Below are 19,600 nucleotides of genomic sequence, written 5' to 3'. Positions count from 1 at the left end.
AAAATTAGAAGCTCAAAAAATTTATAACACATACAATCAAGTGATTTTCTTGGACGTACCTCCATGTTTCGTGGCGTTCCTTGAAGCTTCTGCTCCAGCATTGCCAGTTTGCTATTGATGTGCCCATTTATCTCATTATGAATGCCATCTGAGGGCCTCTGAGAAGCCATTTGTAAGTTTTTGGTTCGAAGGAGTTTCTGCAGAAGCTGTTGGCCAGTCTCGGTCCTTTGAATTTGGGATCCGAGATCTCCTGCTTGATTTCTAGAGCCCGGAATAGCACAGTTCGCAATAGCTGTGGCACTGACTGTCTCTCCAGAAATTTCTCTCTTTATGCCATCAGAATGGGCCTCTACACTGCCTCCTGTGTCACACTGGACTTCACGTGGTTCCTGTTTGATGTTTTGCAGTGTTATTTCACTAGGCAGTTGAGTTGGTTGAGACATATGACCGTCAGATACTTGAGCAGCAGTTGTTGCTCGGTGTGGATTCTGTGCCAACTGAGGAGATGGACCATTGAGTGGAAAAGGAGCTGAAAGAGTTTCAGTGTTGGGGCTCTGAGTCTTGGCAGCTGGAGATCTCATAGGTGAAGCTATTGATCCCCCTATCTGGCTAAAGGGGCTACTCTTTCCTACAACACTATCTGGCCTAGAAGGCGATGACAAGTGACTAGAGAAAGACAGGGTGCCTGGCTCAGGTTTGTGTGCAGATGCTGGGCTTGAACCAGGTTCTGGAACAGAAGACCCTGCAGGAGAACCTGCATGAGAGGGAGAGGCTTGAAAGGGGCTCAGTGCCGTTGCCACATGGGGTTGTTGTTGCTGAAGGTGCTGGGAGCCTGGTGGAGTCTGAGACATTCTCATGAGCCTTTGCTGATTAGAAAGCGGGCTTCCAGGAGAACCTGGACCCACTAACTGACGAGGAGACATCGGTCTAGCCATATGTCCAGGTGCCGTCGCACGAACTTGAGCCATTACTGGCCTGGGTACTTGACCCCTCATCATCTGATGCTGATGTACTTGTTGCTGTTGTAGCATCTGCTGCTGCTGGGTACTATTGATGTACTGAGGCAAAGGTCCTTGAGAAGGCTGTTGCATAGCCCCTGAAACACCTTGATGAAACTGTGGAGCCATACCAGGTAACTGTCCCATTGCTCCGGATTGCTGTTGAGTGCCAGCTGGACCGAGTTTGCCTGCTAATGCAAAGCGGTGCTGCTGTTGTTGGGTTTCAAGACCTGGCATCCGTGGACCAACTGGTGGCCCCTGTGGGACCTGGGGACGCATTTGTCCCTGAGCCTGACCTTGCATTCTTAGCATCTGGCCTTGTTGTAGCTGTCGCTGAGCAATCATTGCCTGAATATGCTGCAACTGTTGGCTGGGAGTCAGGTGACGCAGCTGGGGGTTCTGAGCAATGAAGGCCTGAATGTTTATAGGGGCACGTATTTGCCCTGCTGGAGCACCAGGCCTTGGAGTCATCATCATCTGCTGGCCTCTAGGAATGCCCATCTGTTGAGTCAAGAGAGCTTGCTGATGTTGATTTGTAATGACGGCCATTGTAGTTTGAGTCTGACTGCTATTTTGGCCAAGCATATCCTGTGGTTGTTGTGCAGCAATCCGACCAGCTTGCTGTTGTGCCATAAAGCACATTTGCTGATCTTCCTGTTTTATTTGTATGGTGTTCTGGGTCTGAAGACCAAGCTGAATCTGTTGTTGCTGTGGTTGTACTTTAAGATGAGATCCAGCCTGTTGATTGCCCACAAAACCACGTTGTTCTGCTACTCCAATATTCTGGTTTGATTGAGGCTGTGCTGTCTGTTGTTGACCCAGAAATGCATGTGGTTGCTGTGGCTGTCCAACTCCACATTTCTGCTCTCCACTAGATCCCTGTTGTTGCATCTGAAGTGGTGTAGGTGGTCCACCCTGCTGGGGGGGTGTTTTTGGACTAAGTAGTCCTCCATCTTTACGGTCAGGATTTGGAAGATCTTGGACACCTTGCTGTAAGTTCTCAGCAACCCCTTGGGTACTCCCTGATGGTGGAGTTTCTAAAGCTCTTTGTGGCTCAGAGGGCCCAACCTGTGTTGGTTGTTTCAGTTGTGAAATTTGTTGCTGCTGAAGTTGAGCAAGGTTTTTTGAAGCATTCTGTTGCTGCTGTGACATGAGTGTGCGCTGAGCCATTACACTCTGCTGTTGAGACACGAGTTGGGCTGTTGGCCCTCTAACAACATGCTGTCCACCCGGTCTCTGAAGCTGCTGAACAATTTGTTGATTACCAACCATACCCTGTGGATGTCCTGCCATCATATTTACAGTCTGAGTCATTGGCTGGCCCAAGACATTATGTTGCGTCTGCCCAATAGCCTGGTTTCCCATCATACCTGGAGTCGTTTGCATTGACCCCTGCAGATTTTGCTGGTTATTAATTAATCCTTGTTGTAAGTTTGGTTGCTGCTGCCCCATATTGCCCACCAAAACTTGGGTTGGCTGGTTGCCCATGGCTCCAGGCTGCTGATTCATTATACCAGGTTGCTGAGGTTGATGCGGCATAGGCTGCTGCCCCATCATCAACTGTTGTTGTTGCTGCTGCTGCATTTTTTGGACCATCTGCATTCTTTGCTGTAACTGTCGTTCCTGTATGACTCTTGGATCTGGTCCTTGTGCTCCAGGGGCTTGTTGGAAAAAAACAGGAGGTGGGACTGGTTGCACAGTGCCAGCTCCGAGTGGGAGAGAAGGCTGGGCTCCACCAAAAGGTTGCATTTGCGGCATTCTAACTGGCATGCCTCCCTGAGGCACCCCTACTTGAGGCATTCCTCCAGGTGGTTGACCAATAATTGGACCTCCTTGTTGGCCCATAATCATTTGTCCAGGCATTTTGGAAAGCATGTGGGGTGCCTGTGTAGAGGGCCCAGGAGCTAGTATGGAAGACCCTTGCTGATGCTGCTGTTGCTTGCTTCGGTACTCTGCAATAAGATTGGTGTGCTCCTTTTGCTGTTTACGCACCTGGAGAAGCAAGTTTCATTGTTATTAGCTGAATGACTTTCAAGACCACAAAATCTCTCTCATTTGTTTGTAAAAAGATATTTTGCATACCTGGTCCAACTGTTTCTGGATCTTACTTTGTTCCTCAGTGACCAGCTTGAGCTTTTCAGCATCTGCTTCTGCAAATTCACGTCCAGCTTTCTTTGCAGTACGCTGCTTAGCACACAGAGCTTTACGGGATTTACGATGTGCTCCAATTTGCTCTTCTAAGAACTTCAACTGCATTTGCAGCAACTGCTGGGTGTGCACAAGCCATTCTTCATATTGGTGCTGCTCAGCATCATCTGTTATAAGCGTGATGGCCCAAGAACATTAACAGCATGAAATAAACTGAACTGTCTATAACCCGCATGCAGAATGTGTGCCTATATACTTTGCACAATTTTGAGCAACCTGTTTTCTACTATGCAACACATAGTCAGACTTCCATGTTATAATCTGGACTCTACAATTGTGTCAAATTTTTGCAACTAGAAATTAGTACTCCATTTTATTGTCTGGATCGTTTTCTGCTCTGCTAAAATCATAGAACTCTAAATGTGTTTACACAGGGAACGTAATATAATTAGGGTTGGGAACCGAGAACCAGTTCTTATTCAGAACCGGTTCTGTTTTTTGAAAAGAACCGGAACCGTGAGCAATAAGTTTCGGTTCCTAAAACGGTTCTGGTGCGACATGTGACCAAGCACTGTGAGCAGCCTTCTGCCGGTGTTCTGACGATTCGGCGTTTCCCGTAAAGGATGTCACCAACCAAATAACAGAAACGCAACCTTGCCTCTTTAATTACTGAGCACATTGTTTCCCATGACGCCCACTCCAATGCTGCGCCACATCGTGTCTTTAGCTGCTGAAGACGTTTCTCACGACTGCAAACGCACTCGCGCCTTTGATAACTGTGCAAGCCGTTTTGTCTGACTGTACCGGCAGCGCGCAGCACCTGCTGCCACTAAATTACATTATATTTGTCCCATCCTGTCATTAATATACATACTGACTTCAACTTGGACCACTAAATAAATAGACTGCTAATGTTATGCAAGTATGAGGGTAAGATTATTTAGTGTACAGGTCATTTCAAGAGTAATAAACAAAGTGATAGAAAATATTTCATGCATTTTAAAGGTTTAAAAATGTGGAAACCACTCATTGCACACCATCTCCTGACTGCATTATTATTTGTAAAATAGGGGCTTTATGGAGTGTGTGTATACATGGTTATAAGTATAAACAAGTGTCTTAGCCCTCAAGGGACTATTTGGCAAACCAACTTATTCCTGCTTGAAAAGCAAAATGTTACTGTAAAAAACAAACTTTGAAGCACATGCTGATTGATGGACTAGCATTACTCAACATTACTTACTACTTTCCAGCAACACAACATTCAATGATGGTAAAATAGTAAAAAACATAATAATAGTTCATTTAAATGGAACCAGACCCGAAAAATGTGTATACTGTAATATATTTTGAATTTTGACATTGCCAACCTTTAAATTAACATGACAGTAAGTAATAAACAGTATTGAGCATCGAGTAGTTGAGTATTGTGCATTTTTCCTTACCACTATTTTTTAAATAGTTGTTTAATGATTTTAATGGAACCGGAATCAGAAACGGAACCGGAAAATTTCTAACGATTCCCAACCCTAAATATAATAACGTAATATAATAAATAAGGGAAAGGGTAATAATAGCATTGAAGGGGTGTTATACTAAAAAAAACTGAAATGCAAAACATACTGATGATGCCAAATTGTGGAGGATTTGGTCTTGTTTGAACCTGGTTGCTGCCTTCTCCTTCCTGAAATAGGAGGATTAAGGTTAAGATACTATATTAAATTCAAATGAAATGTGAACTACAGAAGAATACTAAACCTACCTTGGAAGACCCAGGTGCAAGCTGTGCCTGGGAATCCTCATTTCCAGGGGCTGAGGTTAGCCTCTGAGCCAAAAGAGATACTTGTTGCCTAAAGTGAAAAAAAAAAAAACGAAATTAAATCTGAAACAGAACTGAAGTGAGCAATTCCATTGAAATATCAACCAGCAAATTATTTAACAAAGGAACAAAAACACTTCTAAATCTAAATGATATATTTAGATCTAAATTACTGTATTAAAGAGCTATATAGGTGCGAGGTAAAAGCATAATGCATCTACCTCATATGAGGTGTGCACCAAATTATTCAAATTATGAAAGAAAAAAAATTGCATATTTCATAAACTATAATGCATCTCTCAATGTCATGTCCATTTTTGTCATATCTGTAAAACAATTTCCTGATTTAAACTGAAAAAAAAAAAAAACTTGCCTAGACTGTAGTTTTCTTATGTCTGAACTCTATCTGAATCTCTATATCTATCTGAACTCTATCTACAGGCTTATTAATAATGGGGTTCCTCAAGGCTCAGTACTTGGACCACTTCTCTTCTCCATCTACATGACGTCATTAGGATCTGTCATTCAGAAGCATGGCTTTTCTTATCACTGCTACGCTGATGACACTCAAACTCTACTTCTCATTCCAACCAGATGACCCGACGGTAGTTACTCGCATTTCAGCCTGTCTGAGTGATATTTCTAGCTGGATGAATGACCATCACCTTCAGCTCAACCGTACTAAGACAGAACTGCTGGTGGTTCCAGCTAACCCATCGTTTCATCACAACTTCTCTATACAGCTGGGTTCGTCAACCATAACTCCTTCCAGGACAGCCAGAAACCTAGGAGTTGTGATGGATCATCAGTTAAGCTTCACAGACAACATTGCTACAACGACCCGGTACTGCAGATTTGCCTTATACAACATTAGGAAGATTACACCCTTCCTGTCAGAGCAAGCCCAACTTCTTGTCTAAGCTCTTGTTCTCTCCAGACTGGACTATTGTAATGCTCTCCTGGCGGGCCTTCCTGCATGTACTATCAAGCCTCTGCAACTGATCCAGAATGCAGCAGCGACGGTTGTCTTCAATGAGCCAAAAACAGCTCATGTTACTCCTCTCCTCATCAGGTTATACTGGCTACCAGTAGCCGCTCGCATCAAATTCAAGGTACTGATGCTTGCCTACAAGATGACCACTGGCACGGCACCAACATACCTAAGCTCACTAATTCAATCTTATGTGCCCTCCAGAAGTTTGCGCTCTGCAAGTGAATGGTGCCTTGTGGTGCCATCCCAAAGAGGTTCAAAATCACTCTCACAGACCTTTTCCTGGACTGTGCCCAGCTGGTGGAATGACCTCCCGATCTCAGTTCGAACAGCTGAGTCTTTGCTCATTTTTAAAAAACATCTTAAGACTTGTCTTTTTCGCCAGCACTTAACCAACTTATACTAGCACTTACCTTTTCTTGTCTAGCATATTCTTAAAAAAAAAAAAAAAAAAACCTATGTGTTCTGTACTAGACTAACTGACACTTGTCATGGCACTTGTATACTGTTGTTCTCTTGTTGGTCTGATTGCTTCTATTGTTCTCATTTGTAAGTCGCTTTGGATAAAAGCGTCTGCTAAATGATTAAATGTAAATGTAAATAAACAGAAAATGGGTACTAAAAAGTAACTTTTTTTAACAATTTTCAATTTAAATGTAAATACATAACACTGTTAAGACGAAACACTTTTTATGAAAGTGTTTCAAAGACAAAAACAGTACCTATTCATTCCTGGTTGTACACCAATAGGATCTTGAGCCAACACCCTTTTAATTCCTTTCAGCGCAACCATTTTAGCCTTTGCAATAGGATCCATTATGTCATCTGTCATGAATTTTTCCAGATCTGAGAAAAAGATGATATTTATATTTTTATATATATATATATATATATATATATATATATATATATATATATATATATATATATATATATATAAGAACAAGTTTATTATTGGGATAACAAAAATAAGAATAACCACAAGTTGAACTCAGAATACCTTTATCTGGGAAAAAGTTGCTGGCCAAGTTCTGCTGTTTGACAATATGTGTAGGTGTTGCTGTCTGCTGCTGTGGAGTAAGACCAGGATGAATTCTACCAGGCTGCACACCCCGTAAAACGCCTTGTTGTTGTCCCATCGCTGCATGGGGAGGTGAAGGCACTGCAGCACCAATTAACCTCTGCTGCTGTTGTGGTAACATGTGAGGTGGCCTGGGCACCATACCTGCTTGAGGCACTATGCCTTGGGATGGATGGTGGTGCTGTGGCATCATAATTTGATTTGTCCCTTGAGCAGGCTGTTGCTGATTCTGAATGCTGTGAAGTTGACTAACAATCCCTCCTTGTAGAGTACCTAACTGCTGCTGCTGTTGTTGTTTCTGTAGCTCCTTCTTTTCATGCTCCAAAAGGTCTTGTATTAACAAAGGTAATTCACTCGCTTCCAGTGAGCTTTCTACTTTGTCAAGATCATCTGCTGTAGAGTGGTGGCCAGCATCTGGCAATCCAAGTGGATCACCACCCAGGTCCGGATGTGGTGCAGTTGGTGGAAAAGACTGGCTGGGAAGAGGAAAAGGTATACCACCTAAACGGACGGTGTTCAATGAAGCAGTTGCAGTCTCTGGTTGATTGTCATCTTTAACAGGAGCTTGTCCTGACTGTTGTTGTTCAATCAATCCCTTGTCTTCAAGTTTTACAGAGGACAGCCTAATGGCATCAGAAGACTCTACCTTTGGAGTACTGGTAGATGAACTCTCAGTCTTTAAAGGTGGTTGAGTGGCAGTTGTGTGCGTGTCCTTGGAAGCTATATGCACTTTTGGTTTCTCTTCAACCTTGATTTCTACATTAGCAGAAGACCCTGGTCCTTCCCCCTCTGCTTCTACAAGTCGCAACTGGTCAGAGAAAACATCTTTGGGATCACCCTGATCAAGCTCAGGGTCAGTGTAAGCCAGCAAATCAAATTCATCACTGTTGAGCAGATCATCCAAATGAGGATCATTGGTCTCAAGATTGTCAAGGTTTCCCAAATCATCATCACCTTTATCAGGATCCAGGTCAAGTGTAGCAAGATCATCATCCTCCACTCCAGTTTCTGCCACTGTATCACCTAGCCCTAGGTCAGACTCAGGTAGGTCAACCGGATTCACAACAGTCTGCTGACCTCCTATTCTACTTGTTTGAGGAAGCTGTTGAGTAGTAGTGTGAGAAATGGGAGTTTTGGATGTAGTAGTGGGCACCTGCTGAGTCTGTAGTTGAGACTGAGAAGGGGGTACATTGCTTTGTTGTTGCATCAGTAAGTTCATGCCACCTTGCTGTAACCCAATTCTGGGATTACGGATTCCCTCTGCTGAAGCATCCAGAGATGGGGGTAAATTCTGCTGAACAAAAGCAGCATTCATTTCCTGCTGTGGAAGAAACATACGTGGTCTAGGTATAGGCGCCCTTTGCATATACTGAGGACCCAGTGGCATCCTCTGTGAATTATGCCTCAGCTCTATAAACTGAGGTGGAGCTCCCGACACATGGCTTTGTACGGTCTCTGTGCCTGTGCCTGGAACCCCAGTCAAAGGATTGGGCATATTCGGCATGGACTGCACGTTCAGAGGATTGTTGATGGGAGTATTAAGGTGCTGCCTGGGAACTGCCTCCATCATAGACGGTTGTGGGAACCTCCGCGGAGCACCTTGGTTTTGCCACTGTGCAGGAAATGGTGGACGAGGATACATCCCCTGAGAAATATTGGGCCCAGCTTGCCTACAAGAAAAAGTGTTGATTATGAAATGATCAATATAGAAGTAACATGTACAAGGACTGTGTGAAAACAAAAAATGAATTAAAATCAGTAGAATTTATTTAGTTCAGTCTACCTTAATGCACTGGGGTCCATAGTTGCTGGTGTCCCTGAAGGAGGTGGGCGGCAGAGCTTTTCATCCATTGCTCCCACTGGCAGAGGCATCCTGGTGGCAAGGGCTGCCTGAGCAACCACAGCTCTGTCCTGATAAACAAAAGATGATGTTACGCCAACTAACAAAACACTTTTGGCTGTTTACTGTAGGGCTGCACGATCAAAAATCATGATATGGCTTAGTGTGATTATCAAAACACAAAGACCGCAAATTATTTAAATAAATGTTGCTCCAAATGAATTAATCTCTGAGTGTGCTCTGAGTTTGGGTAGTTTACAGCGTGCATTTGAGAATTAAATATGCAGCAACCATTTTCCCAAACTTGTAATGAGAAGTACTTATAAACTGTCTGCTGTCAACAAAAGAGAAGCTTTAAGGCAGGGGTTCTCAACTCTGTCCCTCGAGGTCCACTTTCCTCCAGGGTTTAGCTCCAACTCTGATCAAACACACCTAAACAAGCCAATCAAGATCTTCAGGATTACTAGAAAGTTACTGGCAGGTGAGTTTGATCAAGGTTGGAGGTAAACTCTGCAGGAAAGTGGACCTCGAGGGCCAGAGCTGAGAACCCCTGATTTAAGGGATCCTTTTGGTTTTCCACCAAAATAAAAGCTTAATGGATTAACATTTGAAAATAAATAAAGACCGCCATAAATTTCTGTGATGGAATAAGTTGACAGTTGAATTGTAAAATAAAATATAATTTTGTAAAAATTGTTTATTTGGTAATAATATTAAGTAATGGCGATATACATCTCAAAAATTCGGAAAGAATTGTGGAGCCCTTTAAAAGCACAGCAACCAATCTTTTTTTTTTTTCTTCAGATTCAATACATCACATTCAAAATTAATTCATTATCAATACCTGAGGGTAAGGAGGTGGTGCACGCTGGCTTTTGTCTTGCTGAAAGGCCGGCATTTCCCCACCTGGCCAACTCTGACCAGGGTTACCCACTACAGGTGCTTCCTTCTCTTGGCGAAGTGAGTTTCTCTGCATTTTTTGTCTTATCAAAAACTCTCTCAATCGTTGTCTCTGGTCCACAAAACAAAAGTAACAAAACATTAACAAAAGTAAAATTAAAACCTACCTCAATCTACCCAAAACTTTTTAAATTTACACATCTATAATGTCTGCTTTACCTGTCTGTGCTTTTCTAACTCAGATGGACTAAGGTTCATGAGAGCTGGATCCTGTCCACTTGACAGGTCTGACATATCCTGCACCCCTGGCAAGTTGGGTAAATGTGGAGCATCTGTTGCTCTCACAGCTGTATCTTGGTTTCCAGGTGGAAGTGCTATTCTTGAGTTAAATTCAGCACCCACTGGTTGTGTCTGGGACTGTGGCTGTGGGAGGTGGACCTGAGCTTGCTGAGGAGTCATCATCTGCTGCTGGCCAACTACTTGTTGCTGGCCCATTTGAAGCCCTACACCAGGACTGCAGCTGAATGGGGGTTTTCCAGAGAGCGGATCTGCTACTGTGGGTGAACAGGGGGGTTGCTGGCTAGGATGAGGTGAACCTCTAAAGGGGGAGTTACCTTCTGGTGCTACAGAAGATGGGCGGGGGGGTTTATGCAATGAAGCGAAGGAATCTCTGGACTGAGGTCGTGAAGGTGGACGGGAGTAAGGGTCAGGTGACTGGAAGCGTGGCGTGGCTGGTGACTGCACAGAAAGCACATCATTGGAAATGGTTCCTGGTGTGAGAGGTGAATGAGAACTGCCTTGCGATTGAGGGCTGGAGGGTAATCTTGAATATGCTTCTTGCTGAGGCGCAGGAAGTCTCTGGGGTAGAGGAGAGGAGCCGTCACCAGATTGAGGTCGCGGTGTGAGGGGAGCCTGGGCGTAAGGGTCAGAAAACGTTGAGGGAGATTGGCGGTAGGTCTCAGGAGGATGATTAGGAGAGGCACCTGAAGGGTGTGAAACAGACAATCCACCTGCATCCCCCTGATGCATACGAGGGGTCATGGGGGCCTTGAATAACCCATCTCCAGAGTCCAAACTAGCAGGAGAACCAGAGCTTAGGTCTTGCCGGCCAAAAGAACGTGGAGATGGGGCATTCATTTCTGCCCTATTTGGGCCCACCCCAGCAGGTGAAGAAGCTATTGCAGATGGTGATGGAGATGAAACATGATCTTGTCGGCTAGCTCCATGCTGGCCATGGTAAGGGTCACCACAATGGGTTGTATGAGGCGGTGAGAACATCTGCGAGTCTCCAGGCCCACCAGGTCTAGGTCGAGGACTCTCAGGTGGACCTAAGGCCTCCTGAGAGGGCTGCTGAGGTTTGGGGATCTGCTGTTGTGGTTTAAAGAATGGGTCAACCTGCTGGGCCCTGCTAGGAGTCCCTGGTTGCATGTCAAGGGAGCCAAAGCTGGCTGGCCGTCCCTGAGTAGCACCCTGTGGGCCAGGCAAAGGATATCCTGAGGAAGAGGCCGGCAAGGGGCTGGAAGAAGGCTGTGAGTATGGGGTGGATGGCTGAGACTGAAGGTGCGGAGACTGAGAGGGAAGTTTAGAAAATGGGTCTGTCTGTGCATCAGCTGAGCAAGGAGTCTTGAGGGGTCCATCAGTAAAAAAGGCTGAAGATGCAGAGTCAGGAGCAAGAGGGTAAGGACTCTCAGCAGAGCTCGGCTGTGAGGGAGTGGATAAAGAGCCTGAGGCTGGAGGAATTTGGAGGTGCAGATTAGGGCGCTGGCCTTTAATACGGCCAGGCTCAGTTTTGATAGGCCGACATACTTGACTCTCTGCCTGCTGTTGATTAGAATAAAGAAAAATATTTACAATTACACTGCAAACACATTAAATGATTATACAGTTCATTTGAAGAGAAGGCCACTTACCTTCTGTGCCTTGTTTATTCTCTGAGCAGCTCTATTATCTTTGGCCTTTTGCTGAATGAATAATGGAAGAATAGTAAAGAACAGAAAACTGTTAGAGAACCGAGCAAGTACTATAAAATGAAGTTACACTATAGGTTCAAATTTGCACCTACCAGAAAAGGAACCTTGTCTGCAGCTGATACCTTCCTCCAAATCTTCATTATTTGTTTACAGCGACTGGCCCAGTCTATGGATAGAAAAGAAATAATGAAGTGCATATTCTAAGCAACAAAGTGATCACTAAGTTAAGGAAGGAATTAACAGATGCACCTTCTACAGCACTTTTAAAAGCCTGTTTAATACTAACCAGGGTAGTCCTGCTTGAGACTAGGGAAGTTCATGTTGGCATACAGTACAGGAGAGATGGTAGATAGATTTCCCAATTCCTCATCCTTCTCCCAACGCTGCAGACTGCGCTGATTGTATGAGAGGCCATCACTTTCCTGTTCAGTAGGAGTTGGAGGAGTGGAAGGGGTGGCTGGAGTGGATGGTGTTGCCCATGGGCTTTCCTCATCCTGGTCTGGACTGAAAAGACCACCTCGATCACTGAAGATTAGACAAATAAACAAAAAAAATACATATAAAGGAGGTGAAATGCATTAGTAGACAAAAGTGAGATGAAGCAAATCTACGGCTTACCGTATGTCGAAAAAGGGGGACTGGGAGAGACCTGAAAAAGAGTCCATCATACCAGTTGAGGGGAGTGCGCCAGGTAAGGAAGCACCTATAGTTAAATTATGGTCTTTTTTTTTTTTTTTTTTTTTTTAAAGTTTAGACATGTATAAAAAAAATCTGAGTTTTATAACAAATCTAAGTAATAATATGAAATTCTGCCCATACCAAGAAGGTTTCTTTGAGGGCAACTACTTTGATTTGAATCACCCTCCTGAACCGGCTTAATGCTAGGCTGCAGAGGCCCACTTGTGGCACATCCCTCAGTAGGTCCAAGTACTTTCTGGAAAAACTGCTGAGAGTCCTGACCTTCTAGTCCCTGAGGGAGATCTGGTGGGTGAAAGACATGTCTTTTAAGTAACACAACTGTTCATGACACCAGGTACCTCACTTGTTTTGTTAACAAAAGAAATGACCTTCATTCTTCTGAACATCAGACCCATGTGTATCTCCTGAGCTCTGATCTTTGTTGTAAAGTAGCACACTTGCTCCTTGCCCTTCTGCTACAAAATGTTATGCAAGTTAAATATGTTCTGCTAACATTCATTGCCAAAATAGTACCTGGATCTTAAAAATCCCACCTGCTCGATCTCCTGGAGGCTTGGATCCCTCACCCTCTTGCTTTAGCTCCACAGGCAGACCAGTCGGCCTGACTGTGGCCTCAACTGTAAGAACAAAATTAAACAAACGTTTACATCTTTGCCTGGTCTAACTTTATTATTCTCAAAATTGTATGACTGATGTAGTGTCTTACCTGGTTCAGAAGCTGTATTTTTGGCACCAAGCCCAGGGATTGGAGGTCTCAGAACGCCCTGCGTATGTCTTTGGGTTGGAGGAGCAAGAATAGCTCTCTTACTCTGATCAAGTAATGTCTTGCCAAAGAAAGCCTCCTGTAGGTATGCAGGAAACATGTCCTCCAACTTGCTCTTCTTTCTGCCCCTGCGCTTTTTGGCTTGCTCACCCTCTCCCTCTGCTGTTTTTGCCTCTGGGACATCAAGAGGTATGTCTGGATGAGGTCCTAAATTTTATTAAAAAAAAAGACTATTGACGGGAGTTTTACAAAGGTTTGGTGATCTCTTTGGATCTCAAGAGGATGCTGGGCTAAAGCTGTTGGGAAAAAAGCTAAATGTACACTGTACAAAAAACAACTATATTTACAAATACAGTTCATATTTCCGTTCAGAGTGTTATGATGCAATACATACAGATTTTATTTTGCAAAGAAACTGAAAACTTTTTCCCAGTCAATGAAGACTGACAGCCCCAGGCAGTTGTGCCCACAAACATTTATTTTAATGCAGTTGGCAAGGACATTAGAGGTTTGTGTTCACATCAGATTACATCATAGTTTGTTGAAAACAAACTCAAAACATTCCAAGACTCAAAAAAATTAAATCATATTCAGTTTGTGGTAACAAGGTTAACACACTGATCCAATAAAATTTAACCAACACTGGTTGCTGGTGTTTGCTGGGACATTGTGAACTCCCATTTGGCCACACTTGCCTTCCTCAAGTTTTGTTTCAGCTGCTTGACCTTCAGGAACACCATCCCCAGAGGCAGACAGACTCCTCCTCATTCGTGTGTGACACTTTCTTTGCCGGACCATGAACCCTCCAATCCCTACAAGTGAATGAAAAAAAGATAAAACTCACATTATTAACCATTTCTTTCAAAGCATGAAACACTGATAGAGCCATTAGGAAATGAAGCAGCTCAGTGACCTGGTCTGTATGGTTTACGCTTCCTCTTCTTCCCGTCTTCAGTCTCCTCTACTCCTCCTTTGAGAGTTTCACAGTCAGCCATGCCCTCTACACCTCCATCTGCCCCAGTTTCTCTGTCCACTCCTCCTTCCCTATCTGGGCTCCCAGGGGCTTCTAACTTGGGCTCACATTCCATCGCTTCTGCACCTCCTATTACAGTTTCAGTCTCTTATTATTTGCATTCTCAATCAATCAATGGCAGTGAGTCGCCATACTGATTTAACACAAGTTCCAGTAAGGACATTTATAAACATTGCACCACACTTCACTTGCAACAAAGATATAAATAATTGGTCATCATAAAGTACACAAAATAATTAAACTCAGTAATAAACTGACCTTTCCCCTCATCACCATCTGCATCGCCTTCTTTCAACTCATCAATACACATGGTGCCCAGTCGGGAACGGCGCTGTCTGCGTTTGTGCAGGGGTGACATGGACATGCCTCGCAATAAAGACATGCCAGTCTCTGTTAGCCAGACTCCCTCCAGACGATAAAATTGTGGCTCTATGAGCAAGTGGATGGAAAAACAGAGATCAAGTCATATAAAAATAGCTAATAGATGAAAGCCTGACAATTAATTATCAAAATATACACATACCTGGTTCTTTCATTTTGAAGGCTGACATCATAGGATACTCCACTAAGAGATTGAAAAAGGATATTATTATGGGAAACTTAACACTTTAATTTATATTATTATGGGAAACTTAACACTTTAAATTTTACTTATTTTGACAATAAAACTCACCAACAGGCCTGGGGACATATGGAGTGCAGGCTGTACAGGCAAAGCCCTCATCAGATGCTTGTTCAACCTCATCCTCAGTGTAAAGACTCTCACATACAGCATGAACCCATCTATAAAGCAGAGAAACATAAACGTAATAAGTCTCTTACGCTCATCAAGGCTGCATTTTATTCAAAAATAACAAAAGCAATAACATTGTGGTGTATTATTACAATTTAAAACAACTGTTTTAAATATTTTAAAATATAATTTATTCATGTGATGATATGATCCTTCAGAAATCATTCTAATATGCTGATTTGGTGTTCATGAAACATTACTTGTTATCAATGTTAAAAACAGTTGTGCTGCTTTATATATACTACCAGTCAAAAGTTTGGGATCAGAAGGATTTTTAATGTTTCTTATGCTCATGAAGGCTGCATTTATTTGATCAAAAATACAGGGGAAATTTTTTTTAATATACCGTACAGGTCAAAAGTTTGGAAACATTACTATTTTTAATGTTTTTGAAAGAAGTCTCTTCTGCTCATCAAGACTGCATTTATTTGATCAAAAATACAGAAAAAAAAACAGTAATATTGTGAAATATTATTACAACTTGAAATAATAGTTTTCTATTTGAATATACTTAAAAAAAAATATTTATTCCTGTGATGCAAAGCTGAATTTTCAGCATCATTACTCCAGCCTTCAGTGTCACATGTAACATCCAGTCTATCACATGATCATTTAGAAATCATTCTAATATTCTGATTTATTATGAGTGTTGGAAACAGTTCTGCTGTCTAATATATTTGATGAATAAAAGGTTAAAAAGAACTGCATTTATTCAAAATAAAAAAAAAAAATCTAATAATATATATTCTAATAATTTATTGTCTTTACTATCACTTTTTTATCAATTTAACACATCCTTGCTGAATAAAAGTATTGATTTTATTTAAAAAAAAAAAGAAAGAAAAAAATATTACTGACCCCAAATTACTGATCAGTTTTGTATATTGTTATTAAAAATTATTTATATTTTAAAAACATAGCTTTTTTTTACTTTTTATTCATCAAAGTATCCTAAAAAAGTATCACATGTTCTGAAAAAATATTAAGCAGAAGAACTGTTTCCAACTTTGATAATGAATCATCATATTAGAATGATTTCTAAAGGATCATGTGATAATGATCCTAAAAATTCAGCTTTGCATCACAGAAATAAATGATAATTTAAAGTATAATAAATTTAAAAACAATTATTTTAAATTGTAATAATATATCACAATATTAAAAAAAATTCTGTATTTTTGATCAAATAAATGCAGGCTTGATGAGCAGAAGAAGCTTCTTTCAAAAACATTAAAAATAGTAATGTTTCAAAACTTTTGACCTGTACTGTACATTAACATCTAATTTACTCCTATGATGCAAAGCTGAATTTTTAGCATCATTACTCCAGTCTTCAGTGTCACATGATCCTTCAGAAATCATTCTAATATGCTGATTTATTATCAGTGATGGAAACTGCTGTGCTGCTTAATATTTTTTTTGAACCTGTGATACTTTTTTCAGGATTCTTTGATGAATAAAAAGTTAAAAAGACCAACATTTATTTAAAATAGATTTTTTTGAAAGAAATTATAACTTTTATTCAGCAAGGATGTGTTAAGTTGTTGAGAAATGATAGTAAAGATTTATATTGTTAGAAAAGATTTATATTTTGAACAAATGCTGTTATTTTTAACTTTTATTCATCAAAGAATCCTGAAAAAAGTATTGCAGTTTTCAAAAAAATATTTGGCAGCACAAATTCTAATAATAAATCTGCATATTAGAATGATTTCCTAAGGATCATGTGACACTTTATACTGGAGTAATGGCTGATGGAAATTCAGCTTTGCATCACAGAAATAAATTATATTTTTAAGGGTATTAAAATAGGAACCATTATTTTATATTGTAATAACATTTTGCAAGATTATTGTTTTTTTTCTGTATTTTATGATCAAATAAATGCAGCCTTGGTGAGCATAAGAGACTTTTCAAAAACATGATAAGTCTTACTGATCCCAAACTTTTGACCGGTAGTGTATATTTTTGGACACCAAGACACATTTTTAAACGATTCTTAAGTTTAAAAGAACTGTCATTCCTGTCATTTCTGATTAATATTATTCATCCTTGCTGAATAAAAGTATTTCAAAAAAATCTTACTGAGCCCAAACGTTTTTAACAGGAATGTACATACATTTTCTTTTAATAATATAATGCATTCCCGACCTGTCACAGTGCTGGCACTGAAGCAGCAGCTCCTCTTCCATGAAGTTCTCACGACACACAGGACAGGTTACCAGGCTGGCACAAGGGCCGCAGTGATTGTAGTTATTTTGCCACTCACAGTGGAACCCAGGGGAGCTAGCACCACACTGCATACAGCACACACACCTGAAGGGGATAAAACAATGCTTTGGTTACCACACATTCACTTTGAGCTCACGACACACTTAAAGGTACGGAGGCAGTGACACACCATTTGCACTTCCAACCTCCCTTGGGCACAGTCTGTAAGGGTGGGTCCAAGCAATAAGTGTGATAGCTGACATCACAGTCGTCACAAAGCAGCAAACGGGCAGGGTCTGAAGCCTTCCCACACACCTCGCACACAATGCACTCAAGACAACGCCAACCTTTTCTCAACATCATCTTGGTGATCTAGAGAGGAGCCATCCAAATAAAGAAATAATGAGTGTCTGTGTATAATGCAGGTAATCATACAGAATCATTTAAAAGCTTACCTTGCTGTTCACACAGTATGGATGATAACATTGTGCACACTGAGCACAGGCTAGAAGCTGGCCCTCCACACCCTGTCCAAAACTACCACACACTACACACATGTCCTGTTACACACATAAAAAAGAAGAGACGAATCAAGTAACTGTCACTCATGATGCTGAATTTTATAGGAAGTCAGAGTGGGATAATGAAAGTTAAATTCGTACCTGCTGCAGGACAAACTTATCAGTGTTGGAGAAAAGTACCACAGTATTTTGCATGGTGTCATCTTCCTCCTCATCTTCTTCTTTGCTAAGTCCAGTGTCTGCAGTCATGGTTTGCTGTAAATATAATATATGCATTTCATTTAAACTTGCAGAACCTTGATTTATTTCATTGATAAGCACTAGAGTTAGAGACTGTTTCCGGGATTTATGGTGCACCATTGTAGGATTACCGCGATTACAAGATGTCGTTGTCTGAATATCAAAAACAATGTATAAAAAGAACAGTATTAGATGGGATAAACAAAGACAAATTATCAACCAGCCAGCCTACTAGAAAAAAATAAATGCACAAAAACATTACCCCCACATATGACCCAGTTCCTTCATTAAACGTTCCCATATCTCCGTAAACTGACTAAATTGGGTGTTATCTTTTCCATCACATAAATCTCCCTCACTGTCCGTAACCATTCTTCAAGAGTCGGTGGCAATTTCTGAAGCCATTTAATTGTGATGTTCTTCTTTGCAGTGACTAGGAGTATTCGTAAAAGATACATGTTCTTCTGACTCTGAATTAAAATTGGCTTAATTCCCAAAATTGCAATTAAAGGGTCTCTGGGCAGAGTAACTTAAAAAATTTTAATAACGAGACCAAATACAGATGACCAATTAGCATTTAGAATGGGGCAATACCAAAAGATATGAAAAGGTTGCTATTTGCTCTCCACACTCTCTCCAACAGGCACTAGTTTGATTTGAGTTAAACTTATCATTTTTTCTGAGTTGCACAAATTGTTGCTTAGTCCCTTTCCAATTATATTCTCTCCAGTTATTATTTGAGGTCGTTTTATTGGTTTCTGCACACATTTCAGTCCAGCTCTCATCTGAAATCAATAACTTGAGCTCCTTCTGCCATTTTAATCTGATATGATGAGTGTTGCCCTTCTTCATAGCCTTTAAGGCTCTCTATATATGCAGCTGACTGCTCTAAGGATCTTATTACCAGTCTGTGACTTAATCAAAATGAGCTTGATTGATAAGGGAGATGTTTTAATTTTTTTCCAATTTGGATGTTTAAAGAGGAAGCTACAGACCTGAAGATACCTATAAAAGTCAATCTGATACCTATAAAAGTCAGGGAATGAAAATTCAGTTACGAGTTGTTTAAATGTTTTGAGTGTTTCTCTTTCGTTTTTCAGGCCCCAGTTTCTGAAGCTTGAGTCTATCGTCAAGGGTACAAAGTTCCTTATCTGTGTTATGGATGCTAACAAGGAGAGCCCCCTAGGCAGATCACAAGCCTCTTGAACCTCCCTCCATGCCAAATAAGCCACTTCTGACCATTTTCCTAATTTGTACTTGCTTATCTTCTTTTCTTCAATAAAACGAAAAGCTGATAATGAGTGTGGACTGGAATTAAACTTTTCAATTTCTAACCACCTAGTCCCACTGTCCTACGACAACCAAATTACCAGCACTCACAGCAGGGATGTTTTCCAATAGTTCTTAAAATTTGGGAGCTCCCACCCACCTTAGTATTTTGGCAATTGCAATGTTTTATATCAAACCCTGGAAGCCGACCTTGCCAGATGAACCTAGAAATCAACTTATCTAGCAGAGTGAACATCGATATCGGCCACTTAAAAGAGAAGGAAGACTGCATCTATGTTGTAATAAGGGGTTTTCCCTGCATTA

At 41.3% G+C, this 19,600-nt stretch overlaps 1 protein-coding gene across 1 annotated transcript in view; it reads right to left on the bottom strand.

Annotated features, from left to right (window-relative positions):
• The window catches only part of LOC109088326 (histone-lysine N-methyltransferase 2D-like), a 37,759-nt gene that overhangs the window by 8,502 nt on the left and 9,657 nt on the right, over positions 1–19,600 (bottom strand). The window contains 26 exon segments of the mRNA XM_042713274.1: positions 60–2,990; positions 3,081–3,313; positions 4,770–4,830; positions 4,909–4,996; positions 6,679–6,802; positions 6,957–8,707; positions 8,821–8,948; positions 9,722–9,889; positions 9,997–11,598; positions 11,688–11,738; positions 11,840–11,913; positions 12,034–12,272; positions 12,366–12,450; positions 12,567–12,728; positions 12,815–12,901; positions 12,980–13,063; positions 13,153–13,416; positions 13,905–14,021; positions 14,123–14,311; positions 14,501–14,671; positions 14,766–14,807; positions 14,916–15,025; positions 17,187–17,351; positions 17,437–17,618; positions 17,702–17,806; positions 17,909–18,022. Of these exon segments, the coding sequence (XP_042569208.1) occupies positions 60–2,990; positions 3,081–3,313; positions 4,770–4,830; positions 4,909–4,996; positions 6,679–6,802; positions 6,957–8,707; positions 8,821–8,948; positions 9,722–9,889; positions 9,997–11,598; positions 11,688–11,738; positions 11,840–11,913; positions 12,034–12,272; positions 12,366–12,450; positions 12,567–12,728; positions 12,815–12,901; positions 12,980–13,063; positions 13,153–13,416; positions 13,905–14,021; positions 14,123–14,311; positions 14,501–14,671; positions 14,766–14,807; positions 14,916–15,025; positions 17,187–17,351; positions 17,437–17,618; positions 17,702–17,806; positions 17,909–18,022 (9,327 nt within the window).

This window comes from Cyprinus carpio, chromosome A23 (genome assembly GCF_018340385.1).
Source record: "Cyprinus carpio isolate SPL01 chromosome A23, ASM1834038v1, whole genome shotgun sequence".
Taxonomy (NCBI): Eukaryota; Metazoa; Chordata; class Actinopteri; order Cypriniformes; family Cyprinidae; genus Cyprinus; species Cyprinus carpio.
This window is presented reverse-complemented; position numbering and strand designations above follow the sequence as displayed.